Source organism: Aythya ferina (genome assembly GCF_964211825.1).
Source record: "Aythya ferina genome assembly, chromosome: Z".
Lineage (NCBI taxonomy): Eukaryota > Metazoa > Chordata > Aves > Anseriformes > Anatidae > Aythya > Aythya ferina.
Window position 1 is genome coordinate 2,970,463 of NC_140299.1, and position 17,910 is coordinate 2,988,372.

The 17,910-nt window shown below is 45.0% G+C and overlaps 2 protein-coding genes across 10 annotated transcripts in view; one reads left to right on the forward strand and one right to left on the reverse strand.

Annotated features, from left to right (window-relative positions):
* Positions 1-60: 60 nt before the first annotated feature.
* On the forward strand, positions 61-13,891 carry HDHD2 (haloacid dehalogenase like hydrolase domain containing 2). 2 transcript variants are annotated; one of them, XM_084504069.1, is made up of 7 exons: positions 61-153; positions 2,395-2,500; positions 5,174-5,382; positions 8,017-8,101; positions 10,903-11,119; positions 11,618-11,681; positions 12,692-13,891. In XM_084504069.1, the coding sequence occupies exons 2-7, from the start codon at positions 2,400-2,402 to the stop codon at positions 12,793-12,795; spliced, it is 780 nt and encodes a 259-aa protein (XP_084360195.1). In that variant the 5' UTR covers positions 61-153; positions 2,395-2,399; the 3' UTR covers positions 12,796-13,891. The 2 variants fall into 2 exon arrangements, with proteins under 2 accessions (XP_084360195.1, XP_084360196.1); XM_084504070.1 differs by having other exon boundaries at positions 70-153; positions 2,399-2,500.
* A 1,352-nt stretch (positions 13,892-15,243) lies between these two features.
* KATNAL2 (katanin catalytic subunit A1 like 2) overlaps positions 15,244-17,910 on the reverse strand; it is a 32,884-nt gene continuing 30,217 nt past the window's right edge. For all 8 annotated transcript variants that reach the window (XM_084504067.1, XM_084504066.1, XM_084504064.1 and 5 more), the window contains 3 exons: positions 17,110-17,272; positions 15,941-16,043; positions 15,244-15,650 (listed from right to left, as the gene is read on the reverse strand). In XM_084504067.1, the coding sequence (XP_084360193.1) occupies positions 15,511-15,650; positions 15,941-16,043; positions 17,110-17,272 (406 nt within the window). In that variant the 3' untranslated portion in view covers positions 15,244-15,510. The remainder of the gene's footprint in view (positions 15,651-15,940; positions 16,044-17,109; positions 17,273-17,910) is intronic.

A 17,910-nucleotide genomic window follows, 5' to 3' on the forward strand; every position in this document is an offset into this window, starting at 1 on the left:
AGGACCCGGGCTGCCCCGCGCGGTGCCTGCCGGGAGCCCCCGAGGGCGGAGCGGGGCCGCCCCTCAGCACCGCCCCCTCCCGCCGAGGCGGCGCAGCGCCGGGCAGCCCCGCTCCGTGAGGGCCCCGGGGGGCGCTGGGCGGCCGTGAGCCAGGTGGGTGCGGAGGGGTGGAGGGGGGGGCTCGGGGCGCACCCTGCGCTGCTCCCCCCCCCTCTGCGGCCGAGTGCGCCCGCCCGCCCTGTGGGTGCGCTAACGGGGCGGGCGGAACCACGCGAACAGGGAAGGGGGGGACAGCGTTAGGCACGGAGACTCCCCTTCCGGAGAGTGGGCCGGCCCAGCTGCCCGTTGTAAAGCGGTGGGGTGGGGCGGTACCATCTCAATTATGGGGGGGAGAGGGGGGTTGCGTCCTCCTGCCCTTGGCAACATGGCGGGGGGGGGGGGGTGCATGGGGCTCCTGAGGGGAGGCACCTCAGAGGGCGCAGCCTTGTGTGGTGGGCAGGGGGCTCATGCAGCTGCAGCCACTTTTGTAATGTTTAAAATGCTTAAAATGCCCTGTGCTGGGCTGAAGTGCCTGAGGGAAGTTTCTTTCGGCAGTGATAACACAGAGTTGTGCAAAAAAAAAAAAAAAGAAAAAGAAAAAAAAGAAAATAAAACAAAAAAGTCATTAATGTGTGTGAATATCTGAGGGGAGGGGGTCGAGGGGATGGAGCCCGGCGCTTTCCAGTGGTGCCCAGTGACAGGATGAGAGGCTCCGGGCACAAACTGGCAGGGTGGTGGCTGGACCAGCTGATATTGGAGGTTTTTCCAACTTTTAATGGTTTTGTGATCCTATAAAACTGAAGCTCAGGAGGATCTGGCTCAGTGTTAGGGGCATTTCTGTGCTGTGAGGTGACAGAACCAGGACAGGCTCCCCAGGGACACCCCAAACCCGCCTGGGTGCCCTCCTGTGCAGCGTGCCCCGGGTGACCCTGCTGGGTCCCTTTCACCTGTTTTGGTGAAATTCAGCTCAATTCAGGCATTTCACCTGCACAAGTGTTTCACATGCAGAAGAAGCCCTCTTCCCGTGGAGCTGATGACACTCCTGTAGGAGTTGTGTCAGTTTCTTATCATCGATGCCTAACCTTGGCCTGTGTAGCAACTGGCATACTATAAAATAAGCTTTTTTTTTTTTTTTGGTTTCTTATTGTGGGGAATTGGCAACAATAACAAAGGTGGCATCTCATAAAGTTCTGTGCGTGCATCTTGTACCTTAGACATTAAGTTCATGTGGTCTTGGTAGCTGATAAATCCATCTCCAAAGATAAAAGAATCATGATGGAAAATCAGCTGTAATAAAGCAAGGTCTGGTCATGGTGCTGGCTATTTTAAGTGTTTTAAAAAGTACACCAGTGCTACATGTTGTGCCTGTAACCAAACAGCCTAACAGAAAACCAGAAGGATTTTCTGCAGTGATGGCAGATTGGATGGTTGTTACTGTGCGACAGGCAGCAAAAAATGCTTCTGTACTGGATATTTGCTCTGGAAGGCTCAGAAAACTTGCAAGTGGCAAAATATACAGCACTTGCAACACACCTATAAAGCAGTAGTTTCTGAAGACAGGTTTTAGACTTGCACATAACCTCACTGTTTTCTTCCCCTGTGTCTTTATACTTCGAGGGCTGGCTTCTGTTTGAGGCCAACTCTTTTGCACTCATTTATGTGACAGAAAAGCTGCTCGAGTGCCCCCTCTGCAAGAGGCAGGAGTAACCCCTCTGGGTGCTGATTATCCTGGAGCCCTGAGATCTTCCAGGCCGGCAGCAGTCTGCAGAGTCCTTGCTGGCACGCAGGCAGTCAGCCACTGCATAGCCTACGAATTAGGACACCTGAATCGTGCCGCGGGCTGGATCGCTGCAGATCCAGCTTGCAAAAATAAAATTAACAGCATCCACTTTTTCAGAGCCTTTTGAGCTTTATAGTCGGAGCCGTGTATCATTGCTTAGTGGTATTGTATTTATTTTTACTTGAACAACACCACCGGTGTCGCTGGGACTTGCCGAAATGTGCTTGCTGAGGCCTTGAACCAGCAATACCAGACCTAATGATCCTCTTCCCAACAGTCTTAGTTGTTTAGAGAATTTTTGACGCGCACAAATAAAGGCACTTAAAAAACAAATAGCACCTGATTTCCATATATAGCGTCTTTGGGAAAATACCACCCCATCAATTATGTATTTTTTTTAAACACTGCCTTTTATTTCTCTGTCTAAAGGGGCCCATTTAATACTACGAGTAATGTTCTGAGTAATACCGGGCTTGGCACAAATGAGGCGCTTAACTGAGTTCCTTATTTTTATTATCCATTGTCTGCTAACCAGTTTTCTGTTGTTTCATTTATTTGCCTTTTCCCTGGGGAAGGAAGGATGGCAGCTCGGCGCGCGCTGAAAGCTGTCTTGGTGGATCTCAGCGGCACACTTCACGTTGAAGACTCAGCTGTGCCAGGCGCTCAGGAAGCTCTTAAAAGGCAAGCCACCTTTTTTCGATGTCCTCTGATAGGTTGTGTCACTGCTGCTTGCACAAAGACATTTCTTCAAGTAAACGGGCCTGAAGATCCTGCCTTTTTATGCTGGTATGGATAAGCAAACATGTGAATTCTGCTTTCAGTTACACCTGTGTCAATACCAGGAGAAGTCAGCAACAGGCCCAGAGAGTGACATGCCACCATGTACCACCTGAGCCCCTGCAGCTTTCCTAAGTCACTATCTAGGTCCTCTCTAAGCCTTTTCTAGACAGAAAAAAAGACTACAAAACCAGCTAATTGATAAGGGATTGCAGCCTTAGCCCAAAGTGGAAGGTGTTACCCTGAATTACCCCCTTCAGTCACTTCAGCTCACCTGATGCTCAGTGCTTTGTTTAGCTGCAGGAACCTGCTCAGGTGTCTGAGCCCTTAAACCTGTGGTGAGCTAAATTGGAATAACAGGGAGAACACATCATGGCCTGGTGACCGAGGCATCCTTTGCAGCGTCCTCGTTTCATGTGCTCTTTCAGCCAAGCATTTGCTTTGTTATTTTTAAAGGTTTTTTTTTTGCTATTTAGAGAAACGTTTGATAATGCAGCCTATCTTTTTTAGGAATTTCTTCGTGTTCATAAACAGGACAGTTCAGTACCTCTTCTTTCTCGTTAAAAGGGTGTCTAAAGAAACGGAGACATAGTAAAATGATTTAATCAAAACTAGTCGCTAGCAAAGTAGGCTGTGCAACCCCAGGGATCTCTGTACTCTTTTTTTTTCTGAAGCTGTTTCCCTGGAGAATTAATTTTGCAAAGGATGAAGAAAAGCAACAGAGAGAGATGTGTGTTGCCATGGGGGGGAAGAATAAGTTTTAGTCAAGGGAGAGGAATAGGGCTGAGTTAAGCACAGGAAATTTTTACTGAAGTTGTATTGACTCCTTAAGTTTTTATGAAGCTAGACTGTTGTTTGTCTGCAAAGCTCAGAGGTATTAGGAAACTGCTTTGCTTTTCACAGGTAATTTTGTGGCAATATTTATTTTTTTAAAGATGTAAAATCGCAAGCAACTAAAAACTACTGAAGTGTTGGGTATTCTTTCATTACTCATTCCTTCACTGGATCCTGTCTTCTTGGTGTTTTGTGCTGTGGAGAGAACTTGTGCCAGATGAGAGTCAGCATTCTCAGAAATCCGTGTGTGCGCACATACTTTTGTGTGCTTTGTGTATTTATAGATCTATTGCAAAGTGGTGATGCTATCAAGACCAACTCAGCATCTCTCCTGGGCTCTGCTCACCTCCAAGCCCTCAGGCAGCATGTAGGACAGAGGAAATGGCTTCTGTAGAATGAGAAGACAAACTGTTTTGTAAATCCACTGATTCTTCTCTGTCTCCTGCTGTGCCTCTGCTTGATTCCTACTGAGTTGTGCCCAGGCAGGCTCAGCGCTAGTTTTGGCAAGGGAGGGAATTAGGGAAGGGATAAGGTGCAGGGAGCATCTGGTGCCATTTGTCAGCCTCAGCCATCTCTCACAGGTACACAGAGCAAACGTCATTTCACTGCAAAGAACAGACAGGACTTTCTGCTTAGAGGTTCAAACAAAATAGTGTCTCATGCTATTTTCTGTTCATCCGTGTCATTGTCCTTCCTAAAGAGAAGCTGAAACTATCAGCCTGCAGCTTGCTTAGGGGACAAATGGGTAGATTCCATTTGGAGGGTTACCTTTCAGTAAGATAAAAAGAAATAATGGGAGGTTAAAGGAAATAATAATCACTTTATTAGCAAACACAGGCTTTTTTTTTTTTTTTTTTTTTTTTCCAATACCAGTTCATACTTGTGAAAGGTGAGTGCATCCTTCTGCACATCAGAACAAATGAAAAGGAAGAGGCAGGTGCGAGGAGGTCTTCAGCATTGACCAACTTCATTCTGATGTTCTTCGTGCAGTCCTGGTGCCAGTGTTTGTTTCTATAGCAACAGAGAAAGTGATGGTGGGGGAATAATTAAAGGAGATGCCACTGCAATTGTCACTTAAAATTATTTGGCTGTTCAATAGTATGTACTATCAGGGTAGAGCAATAATATGGTTTTATGTGAGGATCATTGTTCCTGAGGAAAGGGAGAAATGGCTGCAAAAGCTGACATAAAATCACCGCACAGATAACGCAGGCTCCTAGAGCACCCTGCAACTTCTGAATGAGCTGTAGTTGCTGTGAAATTCACCCAGCGTGTGGAGTTCTGTATGTTAACTTAGCAGCAAGCTTCTTCTATCAATTTGTTTTAGTTTAGGATGCTGTTGATCCAGAACACAGGCCTGACTTATTTATTACCTTGTTTGAATTAAAAGGCTTTTCAAACTATTTGCAATTAATTGTAGATGTGCTTGATACTGCTGTGAGGATGGAGTTCAGAATCACCATTTTCCTCCAGCCTTTTCCTGGTAGAAGCAAAGCAGGGATGTCTTGATCTTGTGCGAGGTAGCTGTAACTCTTGCCATCTGTTTCACATTGCCCTCCATTCTGCACAGAAGCTAACAGCCTTGTTTCTTCTGAGCTTGGCACCAGTAGTTTAAGATGTATACAGTCTTTTCATCTGCAGCCTTTAGACAAACATTTCCTTTTTTCAGTCCCCAAAAGCCATAATAAGTGTGTAAATGTAAAGTAGTCCATGGCAAATGTGTCTTTGCTCTCCATCCATCAGGTTGCGCAGCGCTCCGGTTACGATTCGGTTTGTGACCAACACAACGAAGGAGTGCAAGAGAGACCTGCTGGAGAGGCTGACGAAACTGGGCTTCGACATTGCTGAAAATGAAATCTTCACATCCCTGACAGCAGCCAGAAATCTTCTGGAGCAGAAGCAGGTGCGGCCTCTCCTCCTGGTGGATGATAAGGCCCTGCCTGACTTCACAGGTGAGGTGCTCAGGAAACAACATGGGAGGAGGTGCTGAACCTCTGAATAATGAAACACTGAGAAATGTTTTGTAGAACAACACATGTATGTATTTTACTAGCTACAACAAAGCCTGAATCATGGACTCTCCAGAGTCATAATGGCCCTTTCCGCTATTAAACTTAACATTAAGCAGTTTGAAGTTGTGGTTGTGATAGCTTCTTGAGGAGTAGTGGGAATAGGCAGGAATTCAGAAAAAAAAAATAAAATTGATGCCTTGTTATTAATTTCCAGCATAGAAAGTAATATTTATCACCAGATCGTTGGAGATTTATTGCGCCTACAAATGCTGAAATGTTTTAAAGCAAGAATGTTACGATTTAGTGGAAACCAGATGTCCCTCAGCTATTGTAGGGAGATTATGTCCATAAAGAACTAGTACTTCCAGCAGTTTGCTTGTCTGTTGTTGGTCCTATGCTTCTGCAGCATGTTTTGTCTCACTGTCTGTTGGAGATCTTAGGGAATGTTCAGTGTCAAAGTGATCAAAGCGTCCTGAGTGTATTGTCAGGCCAGCAGTCACACGTGTTGCTGAGAAGCTGGTGTGTGGGCACACACAGGAGTCTAGTTCTCTCTTTATAGATAATTATTAAATGGAAAACCTTGTATTGACCACCTAGCTCTCACTCCATAACTGTACCACCTAAGTGGGTGCTTTGTCACCCTGATAGTCACCTCTAAAGACCCAGTGAGAAGCTGCTTTCCTTTCAGATGTGCCCATTTCCCTCCCACAGCAATAAGAGGAGGAGAAGGTGATCCATGCTAACATGGACACCTCAGGCAGGTGCCTGAAACTAGGTCAGTTAGTCCTCAACTTAACTAAGTCTTCATTTCACGAGTAGTGAAGAAATCCACGCTTTTAACATGCTCAGAGTTGGAATCAGTACATTGGGTTGTGAGTGGTCTTTCATCTGGAGCATCAAGGCAGTGAAAATGCAGCTGGCTTGCTGCTGCTCCCTGCCCCTTGCCTTATGAGCTGAGATCCTCACTGCTGTATTAATTTAAGTAGGTTCTACTCTTGCTAGGAGCAAGACATGCATAAAACTTTACGTTTCCTGTTAAATTTTAGTGCCATGCTCTATTCAGTAATCTTCAGATGGATAGGTGTTCAAGAGAAAAGCCTCTGTGGGCTGTGAAAGCCATAACACCTGATAATCTGTTCCACCTGTCATCGTATCCAGAGAAAGAGGCCCCCAGCAATATTCTGTGCTTGTGTTCTCAGGAAGGCTTTCCTGGGTCAGAAACAGCTGAGGCAGCAGCTGATTTCACTGAAGTTAAATCAGTTTAATCTCTGTGTGTTTGGGATCTTTCCATCAGATTCACAGTAGCTGATGTTAATTCTGTGTAAAATACCAAAGACAGAGATATCAGAGGAATACATTGGCGGCATTTTCTGCATTGCTTGGATCTGGTATGGATTGTTCTGTTTCTTTTTTCTGCAAGCGGTTTGGCTCAGATTCTCTCAGTGCTGCTCTTGAAACATTTAAGTACACTGGAGAATGTTTTAAATTCCTGTTAGTGACTGCTATTGAATTATTCTTGGATAATCTCTCTGTAAAGTTGGTCACAGATGGATGAATGTAATCCATTCATGGTTAATGGACCCAGATGCTTTCGGGTGGTGTCACAAATCCCCGTGACATCTCTGCATGCAACATTTTGGTGTCTGAGCTAGCTGAAGGCCATGTGGCATGAGACATCAGCCAGGAGGCTGTGATGACACTCTCTGGAGACCCAGGAGCTCTAGCTGTCACAGTAAAGGTGCAGGGGATATGCTGTGTGAAGGCAGACCAAAAGTGTTAGCAGAAGTGCTGCTGTTACAAGAGTAAGAGAGATTTATTTACAGTGGGTTAAGTTTCTTCTGTAGATACTGTAAATGCTCTTCCATTGCTGGTTTAGTTCTTCACGGGCTTTTTAGGGTCATATTTAGTTCCTTCAGAGGAGACACTGCTATGTAAAACAATTGTGCTCTCCCCCAGAGCAGTGAGGGACACAGGAGGTGCAAGCTGTTCTCAGGGGGACTGGCCCACATTAAAAACAGACCTCCCAGAAGAGACAAAACTAATTTGGTGAGACAACTTCTAAGCCGTGCTGCAACACCATCTTTGCCACCATAGCCAGACAGAGTGGAACAGTCAGGCTTTGTATCCTCAGTGACCAGAGGGAAGTGAGAGAACTGGGTGGAACTCACTAATGTTCCTGCTTTACTGTCTTGCAAAGCCCACAAATGTATGTGGAGAGAGAGAGAGAGATACTAACAAAAAGTTGTTCAGTGAAAAAAGTAATTTGTAGTCTGCAGCATTTCGGTGGAGGCAGTGGGATCATTGCTGGACAAGCACTGACTGCCCAGACACAGAGGTGTGTGCTTTGTGAAGGATGGCACAGTCTGTGTACATCAACACCTTTTCCACAGAGACTTTCCTCATTTCTAAAATAGATAAAAACTCTTCAACAACATGTGCCTGTGTGAGAAAATGCTCGTTTTTGCTGTAAAGTGATTAATTGCACTTGCTGTACTTGCTAACTGTATATTGCTAAGTATGAACAAGATTTGGTTCACTCAGAGTAACCATTGGTACCACGTTTTGATCTTCCAGGGATAGCCACTGAGGACCCCAATGCAGTGGTCGTAGGACTGGCTCCTGAGCACTTCCACTACGAGATGATGAATAAGGCCTTTCGGTAAGTCAGCCTCTCCTCGTGGCTCTTTGAAGGGGGGCTGTCTTGTGCTGCGTCCTTTACGTGCAAGGAAATCCTTCCACGTGGGGAGAAGAGGCTGGTAGCAGCATCGCCATTACGTAGTGAGGATTGTGGCGTCCTCCCCTGTGTCTGAGAGAACCTTTGTGGATTTGGGGCCTTAACCGTGAGCTGCAGGCAGTCTGGCCCCAGGTTTCATAGCTTTCAGTCTGCAAACAACCTGCAAAAGCACAGCTGCAGTTGTCATTGAGGTGAAGCGAGTTAGCAGTGCTTCAAGAGGAAAGTGCTGCTGTGTTCAGAGCTGACTCTTCAGGGCCCACAGCTCAGAGGGAAGGAAATGCAGTTGTTTCTGAAGCATCTTGTGTTCAGGAGCAGCTGTTACAGGATGCTGGGCTATGGACCTCCCCTGGTCTGTGTTATACCCAGAGCACTGTCTGCAGACTGAGCGGGGAGACGGCTGTCAGGGACTGGTCACGAGGCAGGACGCAGTGGTGCGTGCAGAGGTGTGAGGCCGTGCATCATGCTGCAGGTGTCAGTATTGTTTGGTCTAAAGGAAGCATTAACTCCTGGGCATGTTCTCTTCTCCAGCCTTATGTCCATACGCCTTGTCCTTTACTGCTCAGCTAATTAAGTCCCTTGGGATTTGCAGCGCTCGCTGCAGAACGTTAAGGTGAACTGGATTAAATGCAGATACCCATGGAGCAGATGCCTCTATCTGACCTGGGCTCCTGAGGGAGAGGGGAGCTGCTTGTAAGGCATCGTTCATATTATGCAACTGTTAGGCAACTACTTGGTTGAAACCCAGCATCAGGCGAGGTAAATCTAACCCAAAACTAGATACACAGAGCGAGGCCCTTCTCTAGGCACCATTTGGAATGGCTGAGATCAAATTTCTGTTTTCATAAACATGGGATTTTGATGCCACATTTACAAGAATTCTCTCGGGTGTGATCTTTCCTGTAAACTGCTGAATGTAAGTGGCTGTAGTGTGGCTGTCAAATTAAATTCTTCTGTGTCCTAGAGACATCCTCCCACTGTGAACGTATCTGGCTGCTCGCAGAGACACATGCCAGCTCCCTTGTTATGGAGCTTGCTTTGAAATGCATTGATCCAATAGAAATATTTTGTGATAATTAAGTGAAATGAAGTATTACCATTTCTGCATTGCTGAGAGTACACAGGCTGCTCTGCAGGCACGTGGAAAAGAACAGGCAGCCCCCAAGGAGCAAGCAGCCAACCTGAGCCAGCCTCTGTGAGCAGAGACACATCAGAGCTCCAGAAAGGCAGTGAAGGGCCAAAGCAAGATTTTATTTTCTTAAGGCCTTTTTTTTTTTTTTTTTTTTTGTAAATCAGGCAGAGTTGAGGAGAAAAGAAAGCCATCTTTCTGCTCTGAAGGCAACTGCCAATGGTTCCCTTCTGTCCCCCAGCCTGGCTGTTTCTGCTGTGCTTGTTACATTTCTACCTGTTGTGATAAAGACTTGAGTTGTCTGCAGTACCTGAAGAAGGTGCCGTAAAATCCAGCGGGAGGCGTTTGGCAGTCACTGCCTCAGCTTTTATGGATGCTGTCAGGCGGGCTTGTACTGAACCCAAGGCTGGGAGAGGGAGGACTGCGGTGATGTTGCTGTGCTTGGTCATACCCGGAGGATTCCTCAGCCCCAGCTGCTGCCGTGCACATTTCCCTTTGTTACAGAACAGGTAGCTGGTGGGTTGGCTCCAAGAAAAATCTACCAGAGGCAGTGGAAATGGAAGAATCAAAGATTCTGGAGGAGTAGGTCCAGAGCCTGTGAAAGCAAACTGTCCTAAACTTCTCTTTACTACCCTGCTGTCACGGCCCCATTGATCCAGGCACCGTGTGCTAACGAGACACTCCCTGCCACAAAGGTTTGACAAGGCAAAGGTCAGAGGAGAGCCCTCAAGCAGGACTGACAGTGAGGTAGTGAGGCTCAGGAGCTGGTTGAGATTGGTGGAGAAACAGCAGTTTCCCAGTAACTTCTGCCTTTCCAGTTCTGTGTTTTTTCCACCCACTACAGACAGTCCCGTGTATTGTGCAGGTTTTTGACAGGTAGGCCAGCTAGCAGGCAGCGGTGTGAATGTGCCCAATATCTGTGTGCTTCTTCAAGTAACTTGTTGCACTTCCTCCAACACTAAAATACAAAATTAAGGTAAAGTGATCCACCTGCTACTCAGGATTCACCCCTGAACACCCATCTCTGCCCAAAACACGTTGATATTTGGCTGTTAGAGGAGATAGCAACAGCCCTAAGAGCTGCTGGGCTGAATGCCTGCTCTGTAGATTTCCTGCAGCAGCATCCTGGAAGCACAGCCGTGTCCGCAGTCCAGGCAAGGAGGTGAAGGCTGTGGCCATCCATCTGCCACCTATGGTCGCTACCTGTGGCTAATATATTTTAAATTTGTTGCATGGGAAAGTCAGGTGGGTCCTAATGTTAGGATGTTGGCCTTAGCAAAAGGTGAGGTTGCTTAGAGTAATGAATCTAATTGCATTAGCGATTTTTAAAATAGAGATATTATTTTAAAAAGTTACCTGTTAAAATCCTCAAGGTAATAACTCTTTTCTTTGTGGGAATTTTTTATTAGCTGTTCCGGGACGTAAGAAAGGAAGGAAGGAACTTTACTTAACTCTTCACGTGAATGTTAGCTTTATAAAATCCCTGTTATCATTTGGGTCTCCGTGAAAGTTTTGTCATCGACTTAAAAGCAAAATTGGGCCTTCGGCTGTAAGTATCTTTAATATAAGTTGCGTGTTTTCTTCTTCATTCACCCTTCAGGCTGATTTTGGATGGTGCTCCTCTTATAGCTATACATAAAGCCCGGTATTTCAAGAAAAAAAATGGCTTGGCTCTGGGACCTGGACCTTTTGTGACTGGGCTGGAATATGCAACAGACACCAAAGCAACAGTGGTGGGGAAGCCAGAGAAAACTTTCTTCCTAGAAGCTCTACGAGGGACCAGCTGTGCCCCGGAGGAGGCTGTCATGATTGGTGATGTACGTGGAGACCTAATGCCTTCTCACCTGCCTTCTAATGTGGTGTGTGTAGGTACCTCCCAGGTGCTGTGAACCCATCTTTGATTAAATAAAGGGTGAAAACTGAAACGCCCAAACTGGCATGATTTAAGGTGTAGTCCATGGGGTTAGTTCTCTTACTTCAGTGACTTCTGGAGAAGCCCTAAGTGTCCTGCCTGAGAGCACGGAAAGCCTGCTGACAATTAGCTCCTGCTAATGAAGTGTCTCTGATGCCCCTTCTAAAATCACCCAGTGACTTAACAGCTCTGTTCCTGCATTGATTAGGTCTCACTGTTTGATTAGGCAACAGCACAGAGCAAACCATTCCTGTGGCAGTTTGCCTAATAGGTTGCTAAGGGATTTGACTCGGTGTAGCTGCGTTTAAGTGACTGGTCGGTGATGTGCAAGGCAGAGAATGTCATGAGCCTCTGGTTAACAAATTATGCGTCTGACCACAAATGATCTCCCGTTCTGTCGCAGGACTGCAGGGATGATGTTGGCGGGGCACAGAATGCAGGCATGCGTGGGATTTTGGTGAGGACGGGTAAGTACTCGATGGTGTGCTCACTTCTGGGGACAGAGGTGGATTCCATGACCTTGTCCTTGCACTGGCAGCCCGCGTGCCCAAAGCAGAGGGGCCTGGGTGTAGCCCTAGGCATTTTTAGAGGCCTGCCATCCCTGCAGTTTGGTGCACCAAGAATCTGCAGGGAGGGCCTGAGCATATTATGGAGCAACTCCTTTTGGGGTGAATGAAGCAGATACATTCCCTCAGCTGCAGCTTTACAGCCTGTCAAGCAGTAAATTGCAATTAAGCCAGGATAGGCTGCAGATTATATTTAATGTTTCAACGACAGGGCTAGAGTGCAGACTCTGACCTGATCGCAGGGTGGTATGAAGTGATGGGTGGGAGTGGTTGAACACGTAAATGTGAATCTTTTTCAGCGACTCTAAAATCCTGGGCACTAGTCAAAGAATCCAGAGAATTGTTATTGTGACATCTTAGATTGCCAAGATTGGCTATATCAATGTAACCTCTGCTCATTCAGGAAGTTTGATGACATTCCCCAGTAATTACATGGGTCATTATCTAAACTGGAACCTTGAGCAGCCTACAGGGATCATGAACATTACTGATACTGTGATAGAACCACCTCTTTCTGAGGGGCTCGTGCCACACGGTCCAATATGTTAAAAATGAAAACGAGTAATCCTGCTTTTTCTCATACGAGTCACCAGGGAAGATGACAGCATTATCATTTCAAGAACTTACATTGCTGAGTAATCAGTGAAAGAATTACACCAGTATAGCACAGCAGGTTGAAACCACTGCATAAGCACCTCTGTGCTTGAGCTGGAGCTGCCCCTTGGCAGAAACTTCAGTAAAGTTCCTTGTTTGTTTGGAAAAGACCTGTGAGATGTTTGTTGCAGGAGAACATCAGATGGGCGTCCTGTGTCTAGCTGTTACTGACTCCAGAAGGCTGCTGTTTTCAAAGGGAAAAAAAAAGGATGCCCCAAGGAGCTTGGTAAATACATCTGTTTGTTCATTTGTTACAGGTAAATATCGACCAGGAGATGAAGACAAAATCAATCCATCTCCTTATTTAACCTGTGAGAGTTTCCCAGAGGCGGTGGAACATATCCTAGGCCATATGCTATGAGAAATGGAATAGTTTGAAGAAGCAGGTATTTCATCGTTTCCTTTACTCTTGCTTCACAAATTAAGGTCACAGGATCAGTGCATGCATTGGATCAGAAACCTAGCCCTCAACTCCTTCCCTTTGAGCTGGGAACGGGAAGAGAATTGGCACATGGCCCCAGTGCAGTCAGAGCAAGGCCCTTTTCCAGTAGTAGTTGCATGAGGATGTGATTAGGGATCTTAGCTGCTCAGCAAATAAGATACCCAGCACCAGAAGAACTACAGCACAGCTGCTTTCATGCCTGACATAGAGAGCGTGGCAGAGAGTTCTGTTTGTTTTCAGGAAATGGCTGATGAAAAAAGCCCACTCTGAAAAGTGTCGAGTTCTTCTGCTGAATAAACTAAACTGTAAAACTCACTGGAAATACTCAAGAAAACTGCAAAGACTAACAGAGCATTAGACTGTAGCAATTTCACTGAGTATGTCTCTGCTGTAATTTAAAGGCAGTGATTATCAGATCTAGAATTGACTTTTAAATTAAAATATTACCATTGTTAATAATAACTACTGTTAGAATCTTTCCTCTCATTAGAGCAGATCCTGTTTTTTGTTTTTCAAATTTTACATAAAATTAAAACTGTCAGCATTTTACAGATGTTTTAATTAGATGCTGTTATTAAAAAGAATGGTACACCAACAAAAATCTGGTATTAAATGCCTTAGAGACTGTGAATTTTTTAAGTTAGACTTCAGCAGGGTCCTATTAATGCTACAGTTGCAGAATTTCACCACTGTTGTTTTTTTCTTTCTTCTTAATGTTATGGGAAAAATCCTTCGCAAGCCATGGGGACAGATTCCAGTTCTTACACAGTTGGTTAGCAGAGCTGTAAAATGAGATTTAATTGTGTAGTATGCATTGCTTCTCCTATGTGCTAAACCTACCAATATGAACCAACTTTGTAATGATGGTAAATAGCTTTTCTGGTCCATTTGCAAATTGTAATAATCAAAGTCCTTTACAGTTGTTTTACAATGCTCGTGAGTCTTAAATTATTAGATTGTAATTATACAGTACTGGAGTATTAACCTTATTGAAAATATACTTTTGTGTTAATGAGCCATGCTCCTTATTTGTTAAGAAAAATCATTGTGGTGAATGAAGGGGAAGCTCTCCTTAAATGAAAGATGGTCTGTCTGCAGTCTCAGTTGGTGGGTGGTTACTTACCTTTAGATTTAATCTCTGTCAGAGACAGAACGCGGGGCCTGGGGGAGCTCTGCAGTAAAGTGGGAAAATACACTCCCCCCCCAGGAACAAAAGCCATCTTTAGATATTGTTTGTGTTGCATGCTGTATAATGAAGTCAAAGCTACTGCTGGACACCCCTTACACACACCCACATCACCCAGGAAGAAAGCAGCACTGAGAGGCTAATGTCTCTGCCAAATGTACCATTGGTAAAAAAAAAAGAATCCCCCCAAGAAAACACAAATACATGATAACTGGAGGCCTTATCTTAGGTGCCATCATCAATTGTAACCTACTGTTGTGAATAAATTCACACATCTAACGTTCTGCCAGCAATTCTGAATCTGTGTTTGTTGCCTGGAGTACATACAGGAGGTTTTTGGCCTGTAGTCAGAGTCAGGTCAGGGAAGTGAGGAATCTCTAAGTAAAATCCTGTGAGGTAATTTCCCACAAAGACTTCTGACAGTGTGAGACAATGCAATGCTACAACAACAGGAGACTGTCACTTCTCCAGAGGTCCAGGAGCATGCTGGAGAGCATCGTGGCACTTAGGAAAGCAGTAACACGGAAAACCATGCAAGAGGAAAGGTAAGAGGGGGACAGTGATGAGACCTGAAAGCCTGGAAAAATGACTTAGGTTTTCCAATAAAAAGCTTGACAGGCAGCTGACTGGATACCTGGCCATGATTATCAGCAGAAAAGTCTCCAACTGGGGTAATACCGCAGCACTGCACAGACTCACCTTTTTTATATGACTCACCTCACATTTTATGACTGGCTGCAAACCAGTGGGTTACCAGCAATCCAGTTTCTAGACAGATTACCCTAGATGATGCTGTTTTTCCACAATGACTCCAATTTCTTCTGATCCCTTGCACTTTCCACCTTGGAAATGTCCCAGACCAGCTGGGAAGTAATACATTTGGCACATCAAGATGATCTTTAAGGTCCCTTCCAACCCAAACCAGATGAAAACAGCAAAGTTTACCAGGCACTATTAAACTGAATTTCATTGAAAACAATTGCTTTTGCTTCATTAAAAAGGCATGCGAGCCTTGGTAGAGCTGTGCTGGTTGTGATGCTTTAGTGAGTCTCAGAAAGGGAGAATTACACAAACCATCTAATTGTTGTTAGCAAGCTTTCCACTCCAGCTCTTTTACTCCAAACCTGTAAACAACTACCATGAAAAAAGACTAAAAATCATTCAAGCTTTGTCTTTATGTATAAAGTTAAGGCTAGAGTTTTCATTACATAGCAACTGACATTCTGCCATTACATTAATTCTGTAAAGAATATTTTTGAACAGTCATTGAAAATGGCTAATAAAAACAACCCTCCCTCCCCCACTGCATTTTCAAAGATTTCTACCTGACGTTTCTCATGGCATTCTCTCCCCAAAATAACAGCACTTCCTTCTCCATCACCATTCAGTCCTTTGGAGATGACACAGATGCCATTTGGGATAGCAAAAGTCTTTCAGGATTTTTCTCTTCAAACTGACTCAAACTCTCTCTGCCAAGCTGTGTATTTCTGACTCAGCTTCTTTGCTGATGGCTTGGTATGGGCAATCACATCCAGGAAGTCTGCTGTTGTGATTGTGTCCAGTCGGATCACAGGTAAGTTACTGTTACCTAGAGAAAACAGATCAAGTATCATTATTACTACCAAAAGACATTCTTTTAAGTCTAACATAACACTTACTATATAAAAACAGAAGAATGAACCTAGTGAGATAAAGATACTGACATAAAAAAGAGCTAATTTTCAGAAACATTAGCTTTGGTAAATGTTTTAGAAATGGAGACTGAAACTTCTCTAAGCAGATAATAGAGCTCCACCTGCTGGGGTTAACGCAATTTCTAGAGTTAGAGCAGTAGATCAGCATTTCCCAGATCAGATTCTCTAATCAGAGCTGTGGTACCTTGCTGATGGTTTTCAAGAGCATCAAAGATTTTCCTCACTGGTCTCATGGCTGCTTCCTTGCACACGAGTTTAATGTCTGAACCAGAGTACCCCTCTGTTTCCTGTGACAGAACCAGAATGATAAATTGCAGCTTACAGCCTTACAAATCAGACAACGGCATTTACCAGCATATATATTTTATTTGTATTTTTATAAAGTATATGTAAATTCTATTGCTGTCAGAAATGTATCACAGAATATAGAATGAGGATATTCAGAGTTGGAAGGGAGCCACAGGGGTCCTTGAGTCTGACTCCTGGCACACATCATATATGTATAGATAGGCACATATGTATGTGTGTACGTATATATACACCCTCCTACACACCCCTTCCCCACCCCAGCATTACTGTTTGTCTAGCTTTGAATGCCCACAGTACTTTTCAGGTGCAAGGGAAATACCAAGCATTTTCTTTCTAAGTGACAGTTTTCTGTAGGTCAACTAAAACTCACCTTTCTGTGTCTGTTTTCAGCTTTCCTGTTAATAAAATAACTACGTTTCCTCGTTTATAAAACAAAAGCTGAGCGGAATTGTCTCTGAACAGAAGTAAAAAGAGACAACTGGGCAAGCTGTAGATATTTCCAAAGAATTCAGGATGTGACAAGGGGCTAAATAAAGCAAGCCTGATTTCCTAGTGAATCTCACCCTTGTCTAAAAGCTGTTTTCTCCTGCTACAGTGGAGCTGTGACAAACCTTCCCTACCCAATTAATTGTTCATTACCCCAGTGATTTGGAAGTGCTCCCAGCCCGGTGAGAAGAGTGAGAGAACATACTATTGCTGTAAGTCTCCCTGTATTTAAGGCTGAAAAATTGGCCCAACAGAGAGGATCAGAAAACATGATTTTGCAGCAGAGCTGTGGAACTGTCATGGTTCCACAGAATTTTGCAGGCATGTACCTGCAAAACACCCAGCCCTGCCTCTCACTAATTTCTGGCTGGCCTCGGGCAGACCTGAGGTCTTTCCCCTAGCTCTGTCTGTTGCAACTGCTGCATACAGAGGTGCTGACCCTACCCTCTACCCTGGACCTGTTCCCCCATGACACAGTTCTATCGCTGTCAATAGTACGTCACTCTTGCTTACATTTCCCACTCTGGAAATCCCCAAGCTACTGCAGCGCTGTCTCACCTGGCCCAGCAAGCTGTAGTCCAGGTCTGTTCTCAGCTCCACTCCTCCGCTGTTGCTCAGAGGGGGCAACCAGTGCTGGATCATCGCCCGCCGCGCCTCCTTACTTGGAAGGTCGACCAAAATCCGCTTCTCTAGCCGCCGCAGCATGGCAGAATCCAACTCCCTGCAAGCAAAGCAGAAGAGGAATCATTTCAGTGCATCTCTTTGCAGAGATACTTTTCACAGGAAGCTCTTCACAGCAGGGACTGACAATTTTCAACCCCACCTGTAGCTGTGCCAACCTAGTTTTGAAAAAATAGATTAGTTACCAAGTGCATTCCTGTCGCTGTGTTAGCAATACGCTGACTTGGTGACAACAAGGCTTAACAATAACTTGTATGGTGTAACTTGTAACTTGAAGCTGCAGCTATGGTGTGTGCAGCATGTCCTGTCAGTAATAACCTCTTCGTTTCAACCTTTACTGTTAAGGAGACACAGCAAATCGTCTGTCTGGGGTAATATGTCAGGACTAATTAATTGCTGCTTTGTAAGGGATGCTTAAAATATAGACAGAAACAGACTTTCAATCTGGGATGCAAGGACCATGTTTATGGCAGAACGGGAGCTTGATCTGAGGCTGCTGCTGCAATGCAAATTGTGTATCATACAGCCCCCAAGGACAGTAACCTTGTAAAAAGGAGCATGTGAAAGGTGAACAGGCTGGATCGATGTGCCAATGAGCCAAAACCTCTGTTGATATCAGCTCTGATAAGGTGTTTGGCAAAGGCAATACCAAAAAACAAAACCAAAAACAAACCACCA

What these genes read in the sequence shown, in the direction of transcription:
- HDHD2 (XM_084504069.1), top strand. Translation starts at nt 2,400, where the DNA reads ATGGCAGCTCGGCGCGCGCTGAAAGCTGTCTTGGTGGATCTCAGCGGC. An exon ending in ATGATGAATAAGGCCTTTCG is followed by an intron (nt 8,102 to 10,902) that starts GTAAGTCAGCCT and finishes TTCACCCTTCAG; the next exon opens with GCTGATTTTGGATGGTGCTC. An exon ending in AGGCTGTCATGATTGGTGAT is followed by an intron (nt 11,120 to 11,617) that starts GTACGTGGAGAC and finishes GTTCTGTCGCAG; the next exon opens with GACTGCAGGGATGATGTTGG.